Below are 26,552 nucleotides of genomic sequence, written 5' to 3'. Positions count from 1 at the left end.
AAACCAACAATGACAGAATACTGTCCCATTCTTGTGTGGACTAGCACTTGCAGAAAATCTCAAAACGGCCTCATAAGCTTCACCAGGAAGCAACATTACAGACACACATGGGCATGCTAATAACTTAATGTGAGGGGGATTATTTGGGGGCAGTGGAGAGAGTTGTTTTGAATTCAAATGAAAGTAACCAGATTTAATTCTAGAGCAAAGAAATATTTTTTTTTAGTAACTGCACCAGATAGAACTATATAATCTAACCCTATACTCATTAAGGAACCTTTAGCAAGTAATAAATTACTAACTGAAAGACTAAAACTGCTTAATCATTAGGAGTTAGGTAGTGGTCTAACAGTACAACCAACAACTTCAACTTTTGAGCATAAGGAAACCATTCTAATGCTATCTACTGAGAGCATGTAATCAATGTGGGCTGAAAAGTCCATACATTTCACCAGTGTCTGGGAAGGGATGTAGATGGCATCCAGCACATGAGGCACCGGCTCCCAGGTGGTGAGAGCTACCATGCTGCAGAGTTGCAAGCATATCTCCAGAAATACGGGAACGAAGCCCTGTGGGATCATGCTGGCTCTGTAAGAGCAACCTACTGTTCCCCTGGAAGCTGGCAGGCTGGAAATCACCACGCAAAGATATTCAAGTGGCCCTGGACGGAGTGCAGGGAACTTATTAATTCTGTCTCAGCACCTTTTCCACTAGCAGGGTCAGCAGTAGTGCCACCAGTCAGAAGAATATTATGGCAGCACTGGGGAAGGAATAAAAAGGAAAAGACAACTACCATGCAGTAACAACTCCAAAGAGGCTGAAGATGAGGAAGAGAAGCAAATGAGGTGTTCAACTCTACATTTCATCAAATTATTCCTGCTGTTTATTAAAAAAAAAATGCTGCTCGGAGAAGGAACTGAATGTGAAGATGTAGGAAAGCATTCAGACAAGGCAGTGATCTCAGTACGAACACCTGGTTTTCAATCAGTTCATTTCCCTAGTTTGGTTCACACTGGCCACATATGCACCCATGCCAGTACAGTCCCAAGGCACCAAAATGGCAGGACTGAATGGCTGGGACCTGGGACATGGCTTGTGTACACCCAGCAGTGCCACCAAATACATTCACATGAAATTGTATCATCAGTGTTGATATTTTGCTGTAAAGGCACAATTTTTGTTTGAACAATCCTTGTGAAAAAGTTTGGCCTAACCACCTTAAAGTTTGTTATTAATAGAGGCCTTAATAATGTCATGCTGTGGATTTTGCTTTAAATCAATCTGGATATTACCTACAAAAAATACATTTCATACCACATCAAAAGCATAGGTGTGTGTTTTTTAACAGCATAGTATCCAGGTGGGTGGAAGACAAAAATGTGACATTCTAATCATATACTTCATGAAATTATGACATTTTGGAAGCTAGAAAATTACTTTGTTTCATAAACAAATTACAGCAAAATCATTCTAACTCGATTTGATAGTTATTATGGACTACTGGATTACTGACTGTAAGCAAGTAACTGCAGTTTAAAGAATCAACTTTTTTAAGCTGTGACATTTTTGCTAAAATGTCCTTAACTTCTTAGGTGCAGTGAGAATTCACAGTGCTTCTCTTAACAAGATCTTGTTTCATTGGAAAAATTTTAGTCTACTAAGTGATCCCATAAAGCAGGGCAGAACTAATGGCTTTATTAAGTAGCTTTACTTCAGGCTAAATGGAAGGAGCAATTACAACCCACTTACACAGCAAAACGGCTGCAACCAGCGGAAGCTACTTCACCGTGCAATAGAAAATATAAAGAGACCTGATCAGAAGCTTGACAGGTTCACTGACCCAAAACACAGGACTATGGACTGTATGTCCAGCAGTTGTAGAAAGGGTCACAGTAATCCTGGAGGAAGATAGTGCTAAAGAAGCATCCTCAAACAGGGCAATGAAAACAGGCAAAATTTTTGGCAGGCCTACTTCAAGATCTTTAACCTCACAGTTGGGTTTTCTTCCATGGAGCTCAAGGAAAGAGGACATTCTATAATCTTCCTATGTCAAGAGAAGTGCACAGGAGACACACTTGAGCCCATCAGTCTGTCTCTCTAACATAAAAAACATCCAAGGCTTCAAGTATTGGTTTCTACTTGGCCTGACAAAAGGGGAAAAAACAGAAACAAGATAAATTGTAAAAGCTGAAACACACATTATTTCTGTTTCAATTTTTTTTTTCCAGTTGTAACAAGGCTGCAGTACATCTAAATGTTCTGCTTTCTCCTACTCTCCTACAACAGCTATGAGTGACTACTTTTAGTTAAATAAATAGCCTTTGAAATACAGCATCTATTGAAATACAGTTTCTATAACATATTCTTCCTATGGGACTTTGCAATAACTCCTCCCCAGCAGCACCAAAAATAATTAAAAAACAAGAAGGGCACCTTTTTCAGTAAGAATTATTGTTGGAAGGGGCAAAGGCATCTGGGAAGGGAAACTCCAAGTTCTATGCCTTGGTGACAAGTTGGGACTTTTTGTAAGCAGAAATGCCAAAGAACTGGAGATGAGAGGGTAATGAGAAACTCCAGCACATAAGGAGGAATGTGGTTCGGGGTGCCTGGAAACTGGGAACTGAGGACTATCCAATCAGTAAAAAGAAAGGATTGTGCATCTGTTCACTATTTGAGAAACATGACTTATCTTTCCTATTTTTTATTTTTTTTTTTTTTTGCCATTCTACTTTGGTCAGCCCAAGACCAAGGACAGCAGTTTTCCTTGTCCACCATGAACCCATATATCTTCCTTGCCATTACAGGATCTGTAAATCAGCCAATGCTTTGCAATGGGACTGCTTAGAGCTATTTTCCTACCATGAGTATACCAAAACCACTTAAAAACTTCTAAACTCTAAAGCTGTGTTTCATTACAGCCCCAACTGAAACAAGGTGCCTTTAGACAAAGAGTGTGACAGATTATAATAAGAGCATGTATTTTTCCCTCTCCCACTTACAGAGCAAGCAGTAGGTCAGGAATGCAATTTTTAGTGGCCTTCTGGGCTATAACGAAACATACATATTCTCTCCTGAGGCCCAAAGAACAATCTCACTTTCTGGCCTTCCTGAAAGCATGCCCATTCCTAACTCGACTCACGAGAATCACAGTCCCTACATTTAATACTATGATTTTTCCAGGTATTTTCTATCCCCACTTTGCTTTTTCACCTGGGCTTGCCCATTTGCTCTCAGAGCGGATGCTACTGCTCACTCTATCTAGGGAAGAAAATGAAATGGCAGTCTTCATCCCCTTATATCAACTACTGCACACCTAAAAATGTTTTGTCAGGGATATTGCAAACAAACAAGACAGCATCCACTACCTTTGGCTTTAGTTCTTTCAGGGTATCCTATTCTCTGGAAGGAAATAAATCACCCTACTGCTTTCACACACAGAAGGTGGTAACTCTTTCCAGAATTGCTATGTCAGCCTGAGGTGACGGAGTAACAAAAATTTGCTCTCACAGGGGCTTCAGGCTGTTAAGCAAATCTTTTAAATGTAAGTACATACTGAGTTTATTTGCATGCCACATAAAGCTCACGTATTTGCTGTAAACTGTCGATATCAATAGATTAATAATAAATATGTCTAACAGGAAAATATGGTAAATAAATTCATGGTCTTGTCCATCTGTTCCTCTGCTGTTTGTGTATCTCCATATCATAGTACGCTTGTTTATGTTTCAGCTGCTTGTCACATGTATGCATGTGTATATATAATGTATGTATGTATATATATATACACAAGGGTTGTACGATGGCTTAGTTTGCAGGCACGTTCTTTTTCCCTTAAGTTCCATGCAGAAGTCTGTGCTAGCGTATGCTAGCAGATACAGACTGTACATTCATGGAAGTGAGACAACTTGTGGCACACACCACACCTTCTCCCTTTAGGCTAATCGGCACACAGTGGGTGTAGGACCCCTGCTCGGCACAGCGAGCGCCGACGGCACTTCGAGCCTCGTTTGGTCGGTTCTCTCAGCCCGCAGCCGCCCCTCTGGAAATGAAGCCACTCTGTGGCCTTCCCGGCGGCAGGGAGAGGCCCGAAAACGAAGGGTGCCGTGAGCAAACCGGCCGGCAGAGACGGGCCGCTGCCGGGAGAGGCGCTGCGAAGCCGGCCAGCCCTCACGGTCTCCCCTGGTCAGGCCGCTCCTCAGCTTGCCCCGTCGCCAACGGCAACAATCCTGAGCGGGCGGCGCTCGGCGCTCGATTGTGGCGACTGGGCGGGAGGGGGTGGGAACCGCCGCCACCACCGCCCTTCTTCTCGGTGTTGGATTAGTTGCGCCTACTAGGAGCCGTGTGTTGTTGTGGGAGGCAAAATGGCGGCGGCGGTGTCTGGGGCCGCCCTGCTGGGCAAGGGGCTGGACATCAGCCTGGCGGCGCTGCAGCAGCAGGACCCCTACATCAGCAGCATCGTGGACGTGGCCAGCCAGGTGGCGCTGTACACCTTCGGGCACCGCGCAAACGAGTGGGTACGTGAGCACGCACCGCCCTCCCCGCACCCTCCGCCGGGGCGGGGCGAGAAGAGACCACGCCCATAACGACGGGGAGGGGCGGGGCGTCGGGGCAGGGGGCGGCCGGAGAGGAGGCTCCGCCCCCTGGCGTGTGAGGAGGGCGGGGGGGGGAAGGGAGAGGTGGTGTTGCTATGGTGGAGGTGTGAGGGTGGGCTTGGGAGGGTTCTGTCGAGGAGTGCCTTGGGATGCTTGTCAAGCTGGTGAGAGGTTGTGCGTCAGCTTTTCTGGGTACTGATGAGCCCTGTAGTGCCTTGGAAATGGGGTTTGAGAGGCTGGCAGGGCAGGGCAGGGCAGGGCTGGGCTGCAAGAGACGGGTTTAAACCAGGGTGTGGGCTCTTCTGTAGCCAAATCAAAGTGCATACAAGAGTGTTGGTGTTACAAATACTCAAAAGACTGTTTAAGAATGAAAACAAGTAATTAATTTGGGGAACTGTGTCCAGCTCTGTGGTCCACGACACAAGAAGGATGTGGACCTGCTTGAGCGAATTCAGAGGAGGCCACGAAGGTGCTCAGAGGGCTGGAGCACCTCTCCTATGAAAACAGGCTGAGAGCTGGGATTGTTCAGCCTGGAGAAGAGTAGGCTCAGGGGAGACCTTAGAGCAGCTTCCAGTGCCTAAAGGGGGTGTGTCAAGAAGCCTGGAGAGGGATTTTTACAAGCAGGTAGTGACAGGACGAGGAGTAATGGCTTTAAACTGACAGAGGGTCGATTTAGATTAGGTGTTAGGAAGAAACACTTCCCTGTGATGGTGGTGAGGCTCTGGTACAGGTTGCACAGGAAAGCTGTGGCTGCCACATCCCTGTCAGTGTTCAAGGCGAGGTTGGACGGGGCTTTGAGCATCCTGGTCTAGTGGAAGGTGTTCCTGCCCATGGCAGGGTGTTGGAACCGGATGATCTTTAAGGTCCCTTCCAACCCAAACCATTCTATGATTCTGGCTGTTTGCAGGTGGTTCTTTGATTGTTCTAATGGTGGGGCTTAGGACCTGTATTTGAAGAACCTGCACAGCCTCCCTTTTATGTGGTTTCCCCTTACGCATCCCAAGCATTGCCCTTGAGGGTAGGCACTGTTTGGAAAATACGTTCCCTGACCTGTGCATCACCCTTGGGCGCAGCAGAGAGTTAATCTAGCACAGTGTTTAGTCTCATGATGTCGAGCCTTTAGCCTGTTCGTATCTTGTCATAAACTTTGGGTCAGCTGCACAGTGACCTGTGCTATCTCTAGCCTCTCGCCACCAGCCAGTGAAGTTGGATTTAGTTATTTCTTCGTGGCTTAGGTGAGAGAGATGTAACTGGTGGTATTGGTAAAAGAGTGGGGAAGGGGGGCACACTGATGTCTAGCAAAAAGGTTCCTTGATTTCAGTTCTCTTTCCTTTTCTTCAGGAGAAGACTGATGTGGAGGGAACGCTGTTTGTTTACACAAGGTGAGGATTTACTGGTTCATGTCTGCAAATGAAACCTGTGGATATAGAAAAGCTAGCTAGGATGGACCGTGGTTGCATGAGTGAAGTACTCCTTGTCAGGGGTGAAAAGAAACTGAAATTGGCAGAAGTGAAAGTGGGGAAGAAAACACTGGGAAGGAGATATCACCTTGTATTTGGATAAGACTTACAAGTGTGATAAATCTCAATATGGGTAAGCCATAGGAATCTGTTACATTGTTTTAATTAGTGAAATAAATAATGATATTCCTTAAAGTGAGAGAACTGTCAAACTAATGGAAGTATTGTGTTCCCTACTTAGGGAACTTTAATACAGCTCATGTCTGATCATTCATCTTTCATGCATATTTAATTAAACATTATGGATTATTTTAATGTTTTCTTTTAGTAGCAGCTCTAGTTGTGGCTTTTCAAGGCACTGGTTATACCATTTATTCTAGCATGTATGTTAGATTTGTTGTGAAGCCTACCCTATGTTTGAGTTTTCAAGTTAATGCCCCAGCATTTGCCTGTGACTGTTGTTAAAATCAGTAAATAATACATTAATCAGATCTTGCAGTAGCTCTGGGATGGGACACCAAAACAGAAACTTTCTTCATCAACATTTATGTTGATGAGGAGCTGGTAGCAGAACCGACAAAGCAAGAGATTGTTTTGAGAAGGTGAGAGATGTATGTGTGAAGTAACAGAGTTCAAGAGACCATAAGCCTTGTGTGAAGTGAGAATGCTGGTTTTAATCTTTTGAGCTCTTCTGTACCAGCAGTGAAAATCATCATCAGTAATTTTTCTAAGCTGCTTTCAGGTAAGTGGAGACAAGATACTGTTATAATTACCACCATATGAGGAAAGAACTGGCCCTTAGTTGTGCCAGCAGTAGATGGAGATGGTAAACAGAAGTAGTACTTCTCTGGTATGATGGTTTTAAAACTCCAGAGCTGACAGCATGTAACCTGGCACTTCTAGCATCTGTGATCTTTCACTGTTCCTTTTGTTGCCTGAGGAAGTTTCCATTTACAGCACAGATTGCTATCCTGGCTGCCCTATAGGCAGCAGTATGAAAAAGGTTGTGAGCTGTGAGTAACGTCACATGTTGCCCTCCCCTTCAGTTTTAACTTTCATTTTCTGTGGCTTTGAACAAAGTCATGAAATCTTTTTTGAAAAGACATTGCCAACAGACCGTAGTTTGGAGACCACTAGTGTTGCCTTTGTTGCTTCTCATTGCTGTTGTAACAATGGAAAGTAATGTGACCATTTTACTTGAGCTGACTTTTTTATCACCTATCTCATCTTCGCAAATTCTGAGGAGTGGTCAAAAAATCAAGATTTCTAACTGGGTTAACACCAGTGGAAGTGGACTGTTTGGTTTTTTTTAGGCAAACTACTGACTGTTGCAATCAAGGATGCTTGATAAGGGTTTCACTTTAGTTTAATTTTCCATTGATTCCAATCCTGTAATGTAGGTTCCTGTGCTTTATATAGCATAGAGAGATGCCAACACCAGCAATTACCAGAGATGGCATTTTTTCCACGTTTAGCTATCATCTTTTCCTTTATTGTCATACTTGGTTTGAAAGTAATGTCTCCTGTCAGGATCATGATAGGTTTAACAGCTGACAGCAACGAAAGTTATTTAAGTGACCTGAAGTGTAATCCCCATGAATTATTTAGAGTCATATGATCATAGAATGGTTTGGCTTGGAGAGGCCTTTAAAGATCATCCAGTTCCAACCTGCCTGCCATGAGGAGGGCCATCTTCCATTAGACTAGCACTAGGTTGCTCAAAGTCCCATCCAGCCTGTCCTTGAACGCTTCCATGGATGGGACATCCACAGCTTCTCTGGGCAACCTGTTCCAGTTCCTAACCACCCTTGGTTTTTTTTCCTGCGCTTCACATGGTATCGAAAATCCTGCCTGGAATGACTGTAATCTGTAATTGTTAACCTGAGCATTAAAAAAAATACTTGCTCTGGCCCATGACTGAATCATTCTGCTTGCTGTTTTCTACTCCAGTGAGAAACTGCAGGGTAGGTGGTGGTTGGGTAATGTGACGCTGATGGTCTAGGACAAAGGGTTTTTTGTAACATCTTGCCTGTTCAGAAGTTGTAGGCATTATGACCTGAAGTGAAAACTGGACATGAAGATATTATTATGCTGTGACTAAATCAATTGGTGTCAAATGGTAGTACTGAAGGTGTGGCATACTCTCCATAGGTATTGTGAGAGCAGCGGTGCTTCTGTTATTTCTGATGCATTATTTAGGGCTTTGACATAATTAAAAGGATTGCACAAAACACTGCAAGAGTCTGTTGTTACTTCCTTGGCAACAAAACAAAACTATCTCTTTAGAAATAATAATTAAAAAAAAAAAAATGGACAGTTTTGGAGAACTATACAACAAAGAAATTACTAGAATTTCTTTTTTCCTTGACTTAATGTGATTTCTACTTGATAATTTTCAGATCAGCTTCTCCAAGGCATGGTTTCACAATTATGAACAGACTGAGCATGGAAAATCGAACAGAACCAATTACTAAAGACCTCGATTTCCAGCTGCAGGACCCATTCCTACTGTACAGAAATGCCAGATGTAAGTACGTGATATGTAGGATTAAATACTAAAGGAGTCAGCACCTCTTCAGAGTCTGTTCTTGGTTACAGCAGTCCAAATGGTTAGACTGCAGCTTTCAAGGGCAGAAACTAGCTGCTTAACAGTTACAATTGAAGGAATGTGTTTTGCTTTCTGAGGTGCTGAAAGAGAAGCTTTTGTTCAGTGCTTCCTAAAATGCCACTTTAAAGAAAGTATTAGAATGTGCGTAACAGTAATCTCTTCAGTTAACTGACAAGTAGAAGACTTTATGGTTGTGTATATGTGGTGGGCTTAGAGACTCAAAGAGATACTTTGTGTGTTCTGAATATATCCTAGTAAGTGCTAGGAAGTATTACTGTAAAGCAGATCTACTAAGGGTTGGAGTAATATTTGTAGTCTATTTTTTCTTCATAAAAATAGACAAATGCAGCAAATTCAAACCCTGTCTTCTGCTGTAGCTCCAAAATACTGTCCTTGTAGCAAGTTGGGAGGTAGATTACTTCTTGACTATTAGGGCTAATTCTTGACAACGTAAGTGTTGAGCCTAATTCAAACCCTGATGAAAGACAAAGCTATTACTTTGGGCTCTGTGTTTATCTTGCATGATTATACAAGAATTAGCAAGTGTCAGGCAAACTCAGAAATATGTGGCAGACATGAGAAAACTGTTCTTTTACATGCAGATATACGTGCAGACTGTTACAATGTGCAATTATATGAGAATGAGCAGTTATAAATACACAGTTTATATCTGTACTTGGAAGCAGGGCTGCAGTGCAATCTATGCTTTGTGCTTGATGCACAAAAGCGGACTGCAAAAAATGTTTTATGTAAACTGTGATGCAGAAGTGTTCCCTCTGGATGAAGTAAAAGCAGAGGAAATTTGTGGCATACAAAGCAGCCCAGTTTGATAATCTGCTAGGCCTTTTAACTGCATAAACTAATTGGGAGTTGAAAGGTATATCAAGAGGGAATCCTGTTGTTCACGCACACTGTGTGGTAGAAACAATAGAGAAATGACATTTTAAATAACCTAAATGAAACTTCTGGTTTTGCAAGTATTTGGTATGCTGACAAAAATAGAAATTCCCAAAGAAACGGGAAAGTGATGCAGACATCTCCAGGCTAACATAGACTAGACAAGACATAAGGAATTTAAGTACCATGAGACCTATTTATCCCATCTGATTTTGAAGTCTTTCCTATGTGTATGTAATATTTTTTTATCTCCTTCTGAAATTCCATTAGGAGTTTATGTATGTATAACTAATCTACTTTTTGAAATCCGTTCTATTAACTTTTCATTTTTGTAAGACGGTATAAAGAGTAATTAGAAGTTGTCATAATTCTGCTAACATGAAGGAAGATGGTCTTTAGTCTGATTACTACATGTAAACTGTGATTGGTTTGTAGTCAGGATTAAAACTGGGGGCTTTGAAGGGTGTAGCTATTTGTTCACTGAGAGATGTCAGAATTTTAGATTTTCAGGGTCTCAAATGTAAGTACTAACGTGTACCTCTGAGCAATGGGCCTGTGTCCAGGGCTTCTTGGCTGATTGTGCAACAGCAAAATGGAGACACCCTCTTTTATGGGTTTTTCTGTCTAGGCAGCAGTTCTTTTAGATTAGTTGACTGCTGAACTGTGTTTACCCTGCATCAGGGCCTTCTCTGTTTCTCACACTGCCCTGCCAGTGAGTAGGCTGATGGTACGTAAGAACTTGGGAGGGGAAACAGCTGGAACAGCTGACTCCAGCTGACCACAGGGAAACCCCAGACCATATGATATTGTGATCAGCAATAAAACCAGGGGGGAAAGGAGGAAGAGGGATGTTTGGATATACAGTATTTGTCTTCCCAAGTGACCATTACACATGAGGAAGCCCTGTTTTCCTGGAAATGGCTTAACATCTCTCTGCAGATGGAAAGTAGTGGATGAATTACTTATTTTGCTTTGCTTGTGCGCACAGCTTTGCTTTACCTGTTAAACTACCTTTAGTCTTAAACCCCCAAGTTTTCTTACTTTTGCCCTTCTGATTCTCTCCCCATCATGTTGAGGCGAAGGGAGAGAGTGGCTGCGTGGACCTGTGCTGCTGGCTGGGGTGAGCCTACAATACCTACAATTTGCCAGCAGCAACGTGAAAGTAACACCTTTCTTTCTTTCAATTTAGGATCTCTCAGCTACAAGATCTGATTGCTTCTTAACATCATGGTACTCTTTACTATATCATTCCTTTGAGTGCAACCGTGCAAAAAGAAACAACAGGCTCTCCAGTCCGTAGTTTTATAAAGTTATCTTTAGCCTGGATGTGTGGGTCTGATTTTTAGCTGTTGGGTCTAACGATGGGTAAATTTTGTTGTACGAGAGAAGATGCATGTTTGCTCTACTAAAAAATATCCACTGGTTTAGGATTTCAGTTAGTATCAGGTGTGTTCCAGGTATGTGTTCCAGCAGTATGTTACCCCTACTTACTTATCTTCTAAATACCCTTACAAAGGCTTAATCATTAGTTCTTCAAATCTGAAGGTCATGGTACTTCAAAAGGAAAAACTGTCATTTTCTCAGATTTTCATAGAAATACCTAGGTTTCTAGAGCAAATTGGCATTACAGATCCGTAGAAGAAAAGTGATTTAGCAACTCATTTGACCTTTAACAGTTTTCTTTAGGTCCCTACAGATAGTTCATGGGTGATTTCTCTGCTGTGATACAGATAGCTCTGACCCTTTCTTCCTTACTGTGTATTTCAAAGCCTTTGCTACCTAAAATAAAGGAACCTCCTCAACATTAAGTATCTCTTTTCACTCAGGTCTCACCTAAACACAATTCTGAGTATCAGTCTTGAATTTGCTATATGGATGCTTTCTTTGTGTTTTGCTTAATTTTACAACTTGTTTTTATAATTTTTGCAAAACTAAGGCTTCAGGCTTCTTATTAAATGGAGTTTTCAGCCAAAACTGGGGTCTTTTTACACCCTAATCTTATAATACTATTTTTATGTCTTTCTTCCAGATACTAATGAGGAGTACTCAGTGATAGCTGTTTACTTGGCAAAATGGTGGACAGTTTGGCAGTAATAAATAACAGGATCTGGAAACAAGTTGTCTTTTGTTTTAGTTGGTTACTTCTCACTCTGGTTTTCATACATATCTTCTTATTAGATACAACAAAACTAGCAGAGTTTCCTCTGTGTCTCTAATTGGAATAATTGTTTTCCCATATAACAGGACTTATGTTTGGTGTTTGTGACCGTGTATCTTCCAGAAAAATACAAAAGCAAGCATTTGGAACAATAAAGAAGTCCTGCCTGGTGTTTTGTTTCTTTTAATATTCTGGATGTTTGTTGAAACCAACTTAATTTCAGTACAGCTGAATATCTGTGGCTGGCTGTATCATACAGTCAAAAATAAATGCTTTTGCTCTTGGCAGGAAAAGGTGGTACTTGTGTATGACAAGTCTGCCAGCATTTTGTCATGTTATAGCTATTATTTTGTAAAGACTGCTTTGCATCTAATATATGATGACAATGGAAAAAGCTTTCAAAAATTGTACACAATAAATATAAGTTTTATGAATACTTAAAATTATTTCTTTTCCCCTACTTTTTGCTATATTGTTTTTTGTATTTCTTTTATTGTTCCATATGATTTTGGTCATCTAAATTTGAAATATGTCTAAACACCATGTTGCAGACACATACAGTCTAATCCCAGAACTTTTCAGCCTGGATTTGGGATCCATTGCAGTTAATGTTTGCACTGATCCACTATTTCGTGGAAAAGTTTAGTTTGGGAAGTCTGTTAGACTAGAACTAGGGTTACTCATTTTAAAGACAGGAGGGAAGCTCAAATTACAGTTTTGAATGCCAGCAGAAGTCCTTGTCCACCAACAAACAGAAGGTTTATGGATCAATGGTATTTTCAGTGTGACTTTTAAGTTGTTATCTGCAATTTTTAGATGCTTGCTTTCTGAGAGCAGGACAGTATTTCTGTTTCTAATTAGATCATCCAATGATTTTAAGTGTTTAAAAAATTTCCTGAGTTTTATATTTGAGTCACCTTAACTACATAATTACAACTTTTTTCCTTAATTTTTGGTGATATTTACTGTGGAAACCAATGTTTAGAACCTGTTGCTTAAGACTTGATGTCATTAATATGACGTAGTTCAGAAGAAAGGCTTAACTGTAAATTACTAGTTAAACTAAATTCATTTTCTGTCTATCAGAACCCTGAAAATTTAGTATTGTTTTCCTATATTCCCACTTTGTAAAAGCTTTCAGTAGATGAGATGGTATGGAGACGGAGGTTTGCCACCTGTCTAAAGAAATAGCATGACATTTTGGGGGCTGAGGGAAGTTTGTAGGTGGTTGTTGGGTTTTTTTCCCTGTAGATCAGAATTATTTATGCATGAAAATTTCTCAAACTATTATTTTTCATTCTTAAATTCTATGTTACAGTATCCTACAGCCCTCTCAAATAGAACAGCTTACCTTCTTGGAGACTGATTGTGGCTCATTTCAGTTCACCCTTCCAAATAAATACATCCTGATAAAAATTAAATGGGCAACAAGTGCCCCACTTCCATAGGCATTTCTGGAGACCCATTGACCCTGCAAGTAGTGTTCCTTTTGTAAAGGAGGTCTTAGTTTAAAGATTATTAGAAGTTTACTTCCTAAGGGAAAGCAGGAGACAACAGTAATAGAATTTGAGTGATATGTAAAAATGAATGTGTCATGAGAAACAATCTTCTTTTGTATATTTAATATCTTTTTTACCCTGAAATGTTTGCAGTCTATACTACATTATATATTCTGTAATTCAATATTTTAAATATCTTCTTTCCTGTGAAATGTGGTTTTGTTTGAGAATGAAACTATCCCTTTGGTGGTTAAATTTGCATATATATTTAGATTTTCATGTTGACCAGTAAACTGCTACTTCCTCAATCGTTTCTGTTGAGACAGGCAAAACAGATATCCCAGGCTTTATTTTTATGGTGCAATAGAGTTTCTGTTTAGTTTTTGGTGTTGGTAGAAAGGTCAGTTTAAAATGTAGAGCCTTATTTGTTAGCCTCCTACCTGCCAACACGCAGTATCTAGTCCAATAACAACAACAACATCAAAAAAACCCAACAGGATGAATGCAGTAAATTGAAATGTGTATTTAATTAGTTATTCCCCAAATGCTCACTGGTCTTCTTGAATTTTGAAATGGATATCTTTAAATGTTTTTAACTTCAATTCATATTATTTTTCTTTAAACTTAGTGCTCTCCTGGTTCATAAATGCTCCATGGCTTTCTGTTGCCGCTTCATTAAGCGAAACACAATGTTTTTGTCACAGCTGAATAACTTAAAAACAGCTGTTCTGAGGTTAAGTTTGATTGCAGTATAATTATTCTGGCCTGCTAGAACCTGCAGCTTTTGTTGAAGAAAATACTTCTGTAGTTTAAAACTCAGAAAAATGTTTGTCCGCTTGGAACAAGTGTGTTTGAAAAGTGAAAGCTCAAACTATAGAACTTCAAAGTAATTTTGGCAGAAGGACCTTGCCCTTGTTAGAGTTACATTCTTCTTAGCCGGCTGTTTGCTAAACAGATTTGGCTAAAGCTTTTTTTAAATGCCTGCCTGGACTGACTACTGCCATTTGTTCAGAATATGAATGTTTGTGGTTTACCTGAGGTTCTGTCCTTGGAGACATTTTTATCTCAGAGAAGTAAACAAATAGTTCCTCCTTCTTCCCATTCCACTCTCTGTCCTCTAATCAGGATTATAAAAATTCATCAAGCATCCAGCAAGACAGAGTAGCAGCAGAGGTCACAGTTATCTTCCCTGGGTGTTACTGACCTCAAAGTGAAACTTCAGTTTTGCTGAGAGCATTGGAATGCTGACACTGTTAAGCATAGATATTGTTTTCCTTTTTTAAATTTAAAAGGAAAATATGCATACTGAAAATACGTTAAAGTTGTAGTAAAAGTTGATTCTAAACCCAGAAAAATGAAGGTTGCAGCATGAGTTTTGTCCTGTGGCATGCATTTATTTATTTTAGAAACCTGTTTTATAGTTTGTCTCCAACTTAACTGTTTTATAGTTGGTCATGTGCAAATTTTCTTGAGAAGCAAATAGGAGTAAGAAGAAACTTGCCTATCAGATGCATAGTGACAGTAATATTTTTTTTTATGTGAGATGCTGTCTAGCGCTCAGTTTACTGACTTCTGTGTACCTACAGTCAGAAATTATCTGTTCCTAAACCAGTTTATAAAAGCATATATAAAAGCATTACTTATTTCCTATTATATTTCCCATATTGTTTCCTCCCTTTGTGGGCTGTACGCCAATCTGCTAATGATTTTAATGTGCTAAGAAGATGGTAAAAATTGCTTTGGAATGTGGAAAAAAAATAATTTCCACTTTGAAATGGTATAGATATTAATTTGTGTTTTTATAAATAGAAAGATAAAATAGGTATAGATTTAGATTTTTGTGCTTTGTCTCATTTTAATTTTCAAGGGTACCTAAAAATCTTCAGTGCTTGCCTTTTGAAATATAAAAATATTATTATAACTTGATGGCATAACTAAATGCTGTTTTGCAGTTGGGTGTTGATGGACATGCCGTGGTGCTGACTCAAAACAGGTGAATCTTAAGACTGGGGATCATGATCTTGCTGTCTAGTGGTTAGTGAGCCTGTCTGTTCTAGAGTTTATGCCTGGCTTTGAAATCTGTAACTAAAGTCTGTGGAAGCAGGAGTGGATTTTTAGCATAGTGAAAGGGACAGGAGAATTTGTTGTAAAGGAGTATGCAAATTGCTTAAAAAATAGATTGACTGAAAAAGTGCCATAGGATATATTCTTCTGTGGTATATTGCAGCTGATCATAATTTCTTTTTCTCCTAACTCTAAATTTTCCTGAAGCTATCCCTATTTTGAGGAGAAGGCTAGAATAAATGACCTGCAGAGGTCCCAGCCAATAAAATAAATTATTAATGTTATTCTAGAATTAGCTAGTATTGGTTAATTCTGCTAGGTCATTTGGGATTTTTGTGTGTTCGTGTTTATTGTGGAGAGTAAATGTAGTTCTGTGATGTAGGTTTTTAGGGTTCAAATGAAAAAAAAACCAAACAAAACAGAGAAGAAATTGTAATAACCCTTTTTTGTTTTTTGTTTATTAGGCAAAATTGTTTGGACTAATAAGTATTTCTAAATTTATTTTTTCCAGGTTACTCTATTATTTATATTTTCCTTTTAATATGATGTATGTTTTTCAGTGGAAGTTGTACATTCCAGTTGTGAAGGCCTTAAGATTAAGGTACAAGTTTTGATGGATAACACCCATGTCCCTTGCCACCCCACCCAGTTCAGCTCAGATACTTCTGTTCAGACTTTCTCAAAGGGCATTTTTGTTGTTTCTTCCTCATGGTTCCTACCCTGAGGATTTGGTAGTTGCAGAAGTCTTTGACTGAGCAAAGAAAACAATTTAGAATGCTTTGCATTTGTAAAGTAGCTTTTTACAACTGTAACTATGATGACTGCAGCCATCTTTTTGCTCTAATGGTGTGTTTCTGCTGTGTGATGAAGGCGATAAAAAACCAAAAGTGTAGTAATCCTAACGTGTTTTCAGTTTTGCGATGATGGAGTCCAGTCTGTATGGAGAAACTATATGTCATGTGAGAAACAAGCTAAGGAGCTAAGATAAGAAAGCTATGTAGGTTTTTTTGATGGCTGGTAATTATTTTGTGTATGGAGGAACTCTATCCCTGCCTGAGCAAACAGATTGGTAGGGAAAGTATATGGAATAGAATTAAAAGCGTGTCTCAAGCCTCCTGCAGTTGTAGATGAGTTTCTGTATAGAATAGGAGTAGAATACTGCATATATCTGCTAAACACAGTTCTTTGTTTCCCATTTATGGATGTTAGCATATAAGCAACATATTAGCTTGCCTGGACATTCACTGCTGAGAGTGTACTGCCAGTGCTGGGAATTCCAGACATCTTTTCAAGATAAGATAGGCATATGATGCAGTAAAGCTCTAGAGTTCAAGTTGGAACAGATATATATTTTTTTTTTAAAGAGGTTATCTTCATGTGACTACCTGTATACCCTCTACTTCATACACACCTCCTTATATAGCATAAAACGATAGATGTTTCCAGGTCAGTGTAAATATGCCAGCATGTTTCTCCTGCAAATGAAAATGTTACAGAGCTAGTTGTTTTTCAGCAGTCTCTTGTGTAACACCCTTTTCAGATTAGTCCCTTCACGCACAGAGAAATGGATTTAATATTTTGAGCTTTTGTGTGTTTTAAACTTCACAGGCTTTTTCTCTACAAAAAAAAAAAAAAAAACCTTTTTCTTTCTTGTTCCTTATACCTACGTACCTCTTTTTTTTTTTTCTCCCTTTTTTATCAAAGTGAAGTGGGAAAGTGATGTTCATTGGATTCTCAAAAGAATATATTACCAAGAGAAGCCATCAATCTACTAACTCCACAGGTTTGAGACTTACCTAAATCCTGTGGTAGTGGAATCACACACAAAGCACTTAACAGTACATTATCCACAACTGTTACTGTAAGTTATTAGTGTAGTTTCATATATTATACAGACTGTTGTATTTAAATAGTAACGGAATAGTTATCCCAGCAGGTAGATACCAATGCAGTTTGCGTGCACACAACTGGGTAATATTGTCTTACCTCCAGGCTTGATGTAGAAGCAGTTAAGCTGAGTTTCATGCACCAGCTTCCCCTTATACTTCGTTTCAGGTTCCCCTGGCTGGTGGCTGGGTAGCGGGTGATACGCTTGTCGAACAAAGGCTTGAAACATTTTAAAATTCCAAGGAGAGTTAAAAGAGCTGAACCTGAGTGAATATTCTGTATATAGTAAAGATAAATTCCTTTTGGTCAGTTGTTTCTTACTTCAGAGTTACTTTATAAAATTGCCTTGTTCAGAAGTTAAAACCTGAATGTTTCTTTAAAGTACTGATAACTCGGTCTTTTAATCTAGAGTCTATTTTCTAGCTCTTTGAAACCTCTGTAGTATCTTTTGCATTATTCTTCCTTTCCTTGCTCTTCTCTCCTAATCCTTTCCTTGTCCTCTGTGCCTTATGCTCAGTTGGAGCCTTCTCCTCCCCCTGTGGTTTTTCAGGAAAACTTGGATTGAGAAGTGAAGATAATGGGCGCCATCCACCCGTCAGCTCATCACCTCACCGAGCCATGACGATCTCTGGTTTCTGTATATCAGCACAGACTTCTCTGATAATATCCTCTTGTGTTTGAAAAAAATAGGTTTGTCTAGTAGGGGGTGGACTTCACTCCTGACATAGCCAGAAAACTTCTCATGGAATGTGAGCTTGCTCACTCACACTCTTTTATATTTGTGTATATATAAAAATATTTGTGACCTTCTCTCAAAACATGGAAGATAAATATGTGAGCAAGTGTATCCCACAGCGCATATACAAGCTGCTTACTTCTGTCTAGTATTGATTTAATACAAGCTCTTGAGAAGCCTCATCAGCTCTCTCTTCGTCAAAACAAGCCTTAAATCGGCAGTAAACAATACTTTTCAATTACAGGAGGAAAAAAGAAAGAAACCCTTCTCAAGTATAAGATAGCATACCCTTTAAAGGACAAGGAATGTGTTCTATACAGAAACACGGTGCAACTGCTCCAGTGGAATTCCACTAAGGCTGCAGATGCAGTGTTGGGTTTTTTTTTGTCGTAACTGGCATACAAACTCGTAACAGTATTGGGCGTAATATTTGCTGTATGCTCTGCTCTAATGATTGCAGCTGCAGCCCAGTTGTTGGTTTTGCAATGCAGAGCTTGCTTTAATAAATTTTAATGAAATGTGAAGTCTTCCTATCATAATGTATTGCTTAAAGTCACTCTTAAAAAAAGAGAAAAAGTGGGGTTTACCTGCTAGCTTCACTGTTTTAGATGTACATACTGCTAGGTCTGGAGCCTGTTTCACTAATCCTTTTGCATAGCAGAGGTATTATTTATATGAATAAAACCAGCCAGAGATCCTGTAGCCAGGACAAAAAAAAAAATAAAATGTAAGTGATGTAAGACACATGCTTCAGATCAGAAGTCAACAGTAAAGGGACTAGGAAGATTCTTCCTGTGAATCATCTGGTGCTGGTCATTGTCTTAGACAGGATATGGACTTTCATTTTGATGAGCTCCACCAATTCTTTTGTCTTTGTCAAGCAAACTGCCTTCCTGTAAAATTTCAATATTATTTGCTTTGCAACATCCAGTATTAAATCTTCTACACAGGAATGTGTAGCATCTCTCAATGAAAAGGTTAATGAAATCTCATAATAATTAGAAAAGGAGAGAAATAACATTGGATATTTATATAAGGTATCATATGCCTTCTTGCAGTTCTTTACTGCTTTTTGTTATTGTCATCTCTCTTCCAGTTTTATTCTGGTTCCTTTCACATGAGTATTTTGTATATCCTTTGTCTCAAACAGAAAACAGAGGTTAAAAATTGCCTTGAGAGGGTTAAAAGCTGAAGGAGGGGATAGACTGAAGAACCAGAAAATTATTACTGATGTTTTATTCATAAAGGATTTTGCATGAACTAGTAAAGTACTGCTGACTTCTGAAGCAAAATGAAATATGCAGTTTTACTTTTTGTATTAAAATAGTACAGTTATTAAAATGACCCAATGCAAAATTTCAATTTTTTATTCAATTTACATGTATCTCTATTCTGTATTCAGGGATTCAGAATTGTGGGGTATCTCCCAGTGCTGCTATCATAAAATATCTGGCAGCTAATATAAAATGAGTTTGGTAAATGTGGGGATTTTTTCTGTTGGATTACAGGTTTAAAACAAGAAAATGCCGCTTAAACTGCATTTTCTTGGTGACAGACTTGATCTCAGGAATACGTTTTTTCACTCTATACGTATACTCTCATGGAATGTCTGGTTTACAAGAAGGCAGAAAAGTCAGTAAGCTGCCGGTGTTTGTAGTAATCTGAAGACTAACTCTGGTAGTTAAAATAAAATTTTAAGATATATACAAACATGTTAAAAAATAATTACAGCAATCAAAAGAAAAAAAGCATTAAGGTAGCTCAAAGAGGTTGTATTTGTATCTTCATGAAAGAAATTACTAAGTTCCAACTTTAGCAAGAAAAACGTGGGTCATAAAGTATTAATAAAAATTTATAGGTACATAAATATAAGATTAAATGTAATGACTGTTCAGTTTTCAAGCATGTGAAAATGCAGTGGCCATATGTGAATGATAAAGGGTCCAAGGTGTAGCCAGCTACTGAGCTTTAGCTTGTGAGTGCAGCATGAACCTACCCACAACTGGAGTAAATGTGTTACTGTTTCCTGTCATTATGGGGGAACAGTGGAAGTCGCCTCTGTGCATGTGAATTTGTATTGTATCATTAAAAATTGTATATCAGAGTTTCAAAAGGCAGCTCTACAGATAAGCAGGTGGTGTTGAAGGCAACGTAACAGCTGACTATAAGAGAAGGAAAAGCTACAGAGTAGTAGAGAAGAACTTTTTAATGTGTTGTCTTTGACATGTTGACAGGCTGTGGCAAATCAGTAAAAGCAAAACATAAGATATGCTGTAAATATGAAATTAAACATTTGAAATTTCAGGAGGAGGAGTTGACTTTGCCTATTTCTATGTGGATATTTTTATTCTTTTTCTAGCAATTTCAGACATAGAGATGTTTTAGGGAAAATTAAGAAATTGCCTGCCTATCAAATGGTGGTGTGTACAGAGCTTACAAATGGAAAAATACAAAGTTGTTTTTTTTAAATTCTGTTAATCTTATGGTATTACTTAGCTGTTGTTACAAGAACAAGTATATATATACAAGTGGCTTAGACTTTTAAGAACTCAGTCCAGATCTGCAAATATATTTCCATTACTTAGGATCTGAAGGTATGCAGTGAAGAAATAAGAGATGAGATCACAACAGTCAGAATTAGAAACATCATCTATAAAGTTGCTTATTTTCCTTTTTGAAGCCCTTTTTGAAGTCATTCATAATTTTGTGAGAATTAAACCATTTGGGATGACAGGTCTTCAGAGTGATTATAGTAAAAAAAATCGGGTTTCAGGAATAAATAAAATATCATGCTATTAAATACCTATTTGAGGTTTAGATAGTCTTCCTTCTTTTTTTCCTTCTTTTCTATTGTCACGGTTTAACTGTAGCTGTCGACTAAGTACTATGCAGCCACTCACTCACTCACTCTCCTACTCACTCCCCAGTGGAATAGGAAGGAGAATTGGGGAAATGTAAGTACCTGTGGGTTGAGACAAGAACAGTTTAATTATTAAAGTACAATGTAATACTAATACTACTATAGTACAATTGCTCACTACCCAGCCCTCCCCAGGCAGTGATCAGTCCCTCCCAGCCAGCTCCTTACAATATGTATACTGGGCATGATGACATGATATGATATGGAATATCCCTTTGGCTAGTTCAGGTCAGCTGTTCTAGCTATGCTCTCCCACCCCAGGTTCTTGTGCCCCTCCTCACTGGCAGAACATGGGAAACTGGAAGTCCTTGACTTAGGGCAGGCAGTACTTAGCAACAACTAAAACATTGGTGTCTTATCAGCATTGTTCTCAGACTAAAGCCAAAACACAGCACTGTACCAGCTACTAGGAAGAAAATTAAATATCCCAGCTGAAGTCAGGACATCCATTTTACTGAAAAATCAGTAGAGTTTGGAAAATAATTTGAGCTTGATTACAGCTCTGGAATTAGAGATGTACTTGAGCCTTTGCTGGGTATCTCAGAGATGCATTTTAAAAATCATTGGGAAGATATTCTTAGATTTGACTAAATTATAAATAAAAACCATGATGTTCAAATCTGATGAGTCCTTTACTAACCATGTATGTCGCATACAGTAGAACAGATTTTATCCTTACAGGTGTAAAAGCCCAGATACTCACCAAAAACTGTAACAGAAGTCGCAAGAAACATAACGTAAGCTGCTGCTTTTCTTAACCTAGTGGAAGGCAGGATGGAAATAAAAGGGCTGGAAATTGAGAAGGTGGAGGCAGCTCTCCTTCCTATTCTTTCAAATAAAAGCAAATTTTTTTTTTTTTTTTTTTTTTTTTTTGCTGCTAGGTTGGAAAGGCAGTGTTGTCCCCTTCTTGACTGAGGAGAGTTCTCATTGATTTTAGCTAGTTGGTACCATTTGATGTGCAGAATCAAGCAGAGAGTGTGGTTTCTGGTTTAACCTCTTCTGCTGGTGATAGTGTTAAACTAATGTAAGCTTTTCTGCTAACAGAAGTTATGAATATATATTGAGCCAGATTTGTGTAATGGCATTTTTGTAATATGTTTGATTCCTGTAAATCAGGGCCTGGCTTCATTTCAGGGCATTGAATATATGTTTTATGGTTTGCTGTAGAAAGTTAGCAAAGAATATGGAGTAAGCTAACACAGGTGATAGTTTCATATGTTGAAAAGTTGTATGTCTTTTCTTTCATAGGAAGAATGCTACTGTTGACTCAGGATATTTGGATTTGATTTGTAGCCTTACTGCAGACTTCTTCACTTACATTCACGTACATTCACTAATGTCACTGTCTATCTTTTTTTTTTATATATTTTTTTGTTCACCCACCATTTGTTTTTCTTAATACCTCTTCTCTTGGCTTTTACGCTCCTTGAGTGAGACTGTTTAATCATTTCCGTTATAAAAGGCAGCGGAGCTCCAGTCTGACGTGGACATTTCAGAAGTCTGTTGTGAAATAGTAATGAGAACCACTTGTTATTTAAGATCAACTTAGAAATAATAACATTAAAGGATTTATTAAGAACAACTTGTTATTTTAGAAACTGATAGTCTAGCATCTACAGACTTCCTGCCTTAATTTCAGTGTTATGCATCATCATGGTTTAAAAATTATTTGGAACTGATGATGCAACGTCAGGCGATGTGACTGGAAAACCAGTGGTGGGCGGGGGGAAAATACATGCACTAAAAGCCAGATGGATCATAACATAGATGCTGTTCCCGTGTCGTGACTAAAAATTTCTTGTAGCATCAACAGAATGCGATTTTAAAGGAAATCTGGAAAATTCAGTTTGCCTTTAGGCTCTTTTCCAAAAACTAAAGAACCTGCTGATGGACTCTTACATCTGCTGAGCTTTATGGAAATAAATGGATCAATGGGCTTTAAAGTTCCCTACAGTATATGTTAGCTTTGAGGCTCTTTAAGGGGCATTCCAGTGAGGCAATCTTGTTTATGTCTGCTACAGAATTGACATTTTTTTCCATAAAGAATTTCTGATAAATTTTGATTAAAAATCTGCCTGAATTCAGGCTATCACTGTAGAGCCACAGACATGATTTAATAAACAATCCACCATCTCTAAGTTGTCCCTTTTTTGCCTCATGAAATCAAATATTTGCTGAGTCTATCTGGAAGTCTGTGACACAACTGTCATGACTGGTAGAAGGTTGCAGGGATATTTCAGGGTCCATCCTAGCAATAAAAAAAACGTGTTTCTTGTGGTGATTTTTAAGGCATAGTTCCAGGCACAATTAAACAGATGGTGGCGGGGAACTTTCTCTTGACTTTTGGAAGTGTTGCCAATCATTGCACACTGTCAAACCATATGCTTTTGGGGAAAGGGGTTTTGAGGGGATTTAGCATTTTATTGGGGGTTTTGTTGTTGTACATTTTCCTGTTTTTTGGGGGGGTTTTGTTGTGGTTTTTTGGGGTTGTTTTTTGTTTTTTTTTTGGGGGGGGGGGGTTCAAGAAAGCTGCTTGGATTGGATAGTTCCCTCCTCACTTAAATTTGACTGGTCAAGCTGAAAACCAGCTTTTTTCACTCTCCATGTATAATCATCAGTTTTCATTAAGATGCAAAGGATTCTTTTCCCTTTAATAGCTGGCTTTTTTTCCTGATTGTTCATAGGATCATAGAATGGTTTGTCATATGTAATGTTTTAAACATTTGAAATAATGGAAATACAGTTATCCTTTTCCCCGTCTGTATTAAAAGTTCCCCAAGTAAGTAGGTCAGGAGCCTTGTCAAGTTTTAAATGAAAGAACTAAATGTTTGATTATTTAAATTGTTGGGGATTTTTCAGCAGCTTTTTAGGAATTTAAGTTAAGCGTATATCAAAATACAGCTTTTTGTTGCTTTAAAAACTCTTGCCTTGCTTCAGTTTCTTTACATTTTATTGCCTGGGACATCATAAAAAATTGGTTCCTCTTTGAGAACTTCCAGAAATAACAGGATACATCTAAGCTGAATTTCCATTATTTAAAAACAAATGAGTTTTATATATAATTTGTATTGTACTGCTTTACACAATGTAGAGAAGCAAGAGACCTAAAAGTTCCAGTACTGTTGATGAGCCACATCACTATCAATATGGCGGTATAATAGGAAATTTAGTATTCTTCTAGTGGTTTATTTTTAAATATCTTAACAGCTAAGCAAAATGTTGTGTTTGAAAGAAGTTTAAGGCTGTAAAGAACTAAAATAACTTTAAGACTCCTAACTAGCAAAACCCAAAATTAAGGCTGCTTGTACAGTCTCTCTTTTTTGCTTATGAAATTTCAAATTATCATCTTCTTTTGTAATAAGGGCTTTGCTTCAGTTATCAAATAGTCTGAATGGCATTCATGTAAAGAGCAGCCACTCAGCATGTCTGTTTTTTCATCACTACTGATATGTGGGACTGTTGCTTTGTTATATGCCACTGAAGTTCTGTGCTAGGGACAGAACTGTTAATTGCTTTTTTTCTTGTTGTTTTCTGTGATACTAATCAGTATAATAACTGATAAATAATGAATAAGCTAAACTGTTGTACCTTGCTCAGTGTAGAAGTATTATTCTTCCTGTTTTACAAATTGGGATCCTACGGCAGAGTAGTTACAATTGCAGAGATCAATTAAATGTAGGATGTCTGACATTAGTTACTCAGACCTAATTTTTCCAACATCATTCATATGTTCAAACTCACTTCGTATGGACTTCAGTTGTGATTATAAGTAGCTGGTGTTTTTACAGGTTATGCATTCAAATCTTAGGCTGAGGTTTAGGGCCTCAAATCTAACACTGGGAAATGTAGCATACGCAGTCAGTGACAGCCACTTAAGATGACATTTCACAACTTATGTATCATTGCATAATATCTCTGAGGCAGTGTCAGAGACAGAATTCAGCTTGCCAAGATAGTGTGCAGCTGCCTTAGCTGCAGGGTTTTTATATCATCTTTCCTTTGTTGTAGTCCTCTCTTGCTTTATACTGTAGAGCAGGATGTAAACCATCAACAGGCAAGTCTCCTTTACTACTGGAGCTGAGCAAAGGCGAAGGAACATCATATGCCTATATTGTAGTTGTAAAGATGGTATCAGGGACAAAGGGATTACATCTGCACTGGAGCAGCAGAGCACAGAATCAACGTGGCATGCTTGAATTCATGTTTTAAGTTAAGAACTTGTAGATGAAAAATTATCATTGTGAATATAACCTACTCTGGTTCTTTTTTCAGTAGGTCCTGCAAAATGGAAGCTGCAATATTCTAAAAGTGCTAGGAAGAGAAATGAAAGCATTGATAGTTTGCTGAATAGTCAAACAATACAGCAGAGAGAAAAGACCAACATAAAGGTTTTTGGCTACCTCGTAAGATGTGTGTAGAGAAACTGCTGTTTAATATAGCCAAGTGTGGATACACATATTCAGGAGCAGGAGTCTAGGCCATACGTAGTGGATAAAGTTCCTTAAGAAGCTTGATACCAAGAATAAAACATTAAAATTAAAGAATAATTTTATTTATTTATTTTTAGTACCAGTGAGTATAAAACAGTATCTAGGCACAGAGAGTCTGTAGTCAGTAGTTATGATATTGTTGCATTTATTTTTACCATGGTTAAATACTGTAGGCAGTCTGTGGAGCAATAGCTTTAAAATAATGTGCTACAGGTAATTTGATAATAGAAAGACTTTGATAATGGAAATGTCTATCCAGAAGACAAAAATCTAATAGCTGGAAGTTGAAGCTAGACAAATGAAGAGTAAAATAAATAATCCTAGAGAAATGCCTTCCCTTTTAACAGGATACTTAATGTGAATTATGAAAGTTGATGAATTCTTCATCATCATAATAAATAAAAGTTTCAGATTTTGAGAGGTTAGAAATTGTTATCTATAATTCTGGTAGATAGCAGCTGTCAGCTTGTGCTTATAAATAGTATCGAGTGCTCTAGTGTTTGTGAGGACAGGAGAAATCTGTAGCCAAAAAAATGAAAATTGTAAGACAGAAGCTGTAGAATTGGCTCTGAAGTCATGATTTAGAACTTAATAGTTGTACTTCCTTAAATTCAATCACTGCACTATATTAAAAGAGCTTCACAGATTTTGTTAAATTTTCTTTATTTATTATTAACAGACCTTTTTCAAATTCTAAACATTCTAAAGACTGACATCCCTTAATATTAGGTTACTTAAGATTCCCTTTCAATATTAATTGTATCTTGTTGATTTGATAGCTGCATTATATCTTTCTAGTTTTGTGTAATCTTGTTAACAACATCATAACATTGGTGCCCCCCCTTTTTTTTTTTTCTTTAATGTGATTGATTCATTATTAAATCTCATTTCGTTTAGTAAATTACTTTGGAGCTATTGAAAGTGTATGAAGAGCTGTGTACCATCTTCTCAGTATAAATGTAGCTGTCCTTATTGGGCTTTTGTTAGCTGCTTTTTATGTAACTGGTTCACTTGGTTAGCAGAAGATACTTGACTTTGATTTGTTTTTCCTTCGGGTTTTTTTTTTTTTTTTTTTTTTTTTTACAATAATATCTTCTTGAATAACTGTATAGCTAAAGCTGGGCCTAAAAGTGACTGAATATTTCCTCTTTTGTGCAGCAGCAGAAGTACTTGCTTTGTGCATCTGCTGTATAGTGATTCAGTTGTGCCTCCGCTGAATCATGATTCATTTTTAACATGTG

General features: G+C 38.3%; 2 protein-coding genes across 4 annotated transcripts in view; one reads left to right on the top strand and one right to left on the bottom strand.

Annotated features, from left to right (window-relative positions):
- Positions 1–17,761, bottom strand: part of CACNA1C (calcium voltage-gated channel subunit alpha1 C) — a 489,049-nt gene extending 471,288 nt beyond the window's left edge. Inside the window, exon 1 of the mRNA XM_065682645.1 lies at positions 17,265–17,761. Coding sequence (XP_065538717.1) covers positions 17,265–17,394 — 130 coding nt within the window. The 5' untranslated portion in view covers positions 17,395–17,761. The remainder of the gene's footprint in view (positions 1–17,264) is intronic.
- Positions 4,340–26,552, top strand: part of DCP1B (decapping mRNA 1B) — a 47,401-nt gene continuing 25,188 nt past the window's right edge. Inside the window, exons 1-3 of one of the 3 annotated variants that reach the window (XM_065682652.1) lie at positions 4,340–4,514; positions 5,934–5,974; positions 8,452–8,579. In XM_065682652.1, coding sequence (XP_065538724.1) covers positions 4,362–4,514; positions 5,934–5,974; positions 8,452–8,579 — 322 coding nt within the window. In that variant the 5' untranslated portion in view covers positions 4,340–4,361. Of the gene's footprint in view, positions 4,515–4,719; positions 4,757–5,808; positions 5,828–5,933; positions 5,975–8,451; positions 8,580–26,552 lie in introns of those variants that run through there. The other 2 variants (XM_065682656.1, XM_065682663.1) reach the window with 2 other exon arrangements.

Source organism: Lathamus discolor, chromosome 1, assembly GCF_037157495.1.
Source record: "Lathamus discolor isolate bLatDis1 chromosome 1, bLatDis1.hap1, whole genome shotgun sequence".
Lineage (NCBI taxonomy): Eukaryota > Metazoa > Chordata > Aves > Psittaciformes > Psittacidae > Lathamus > Lathamus discolor.
This window is presented reverse-complemented; position numbering and strand designations above follow the sequence as displayed.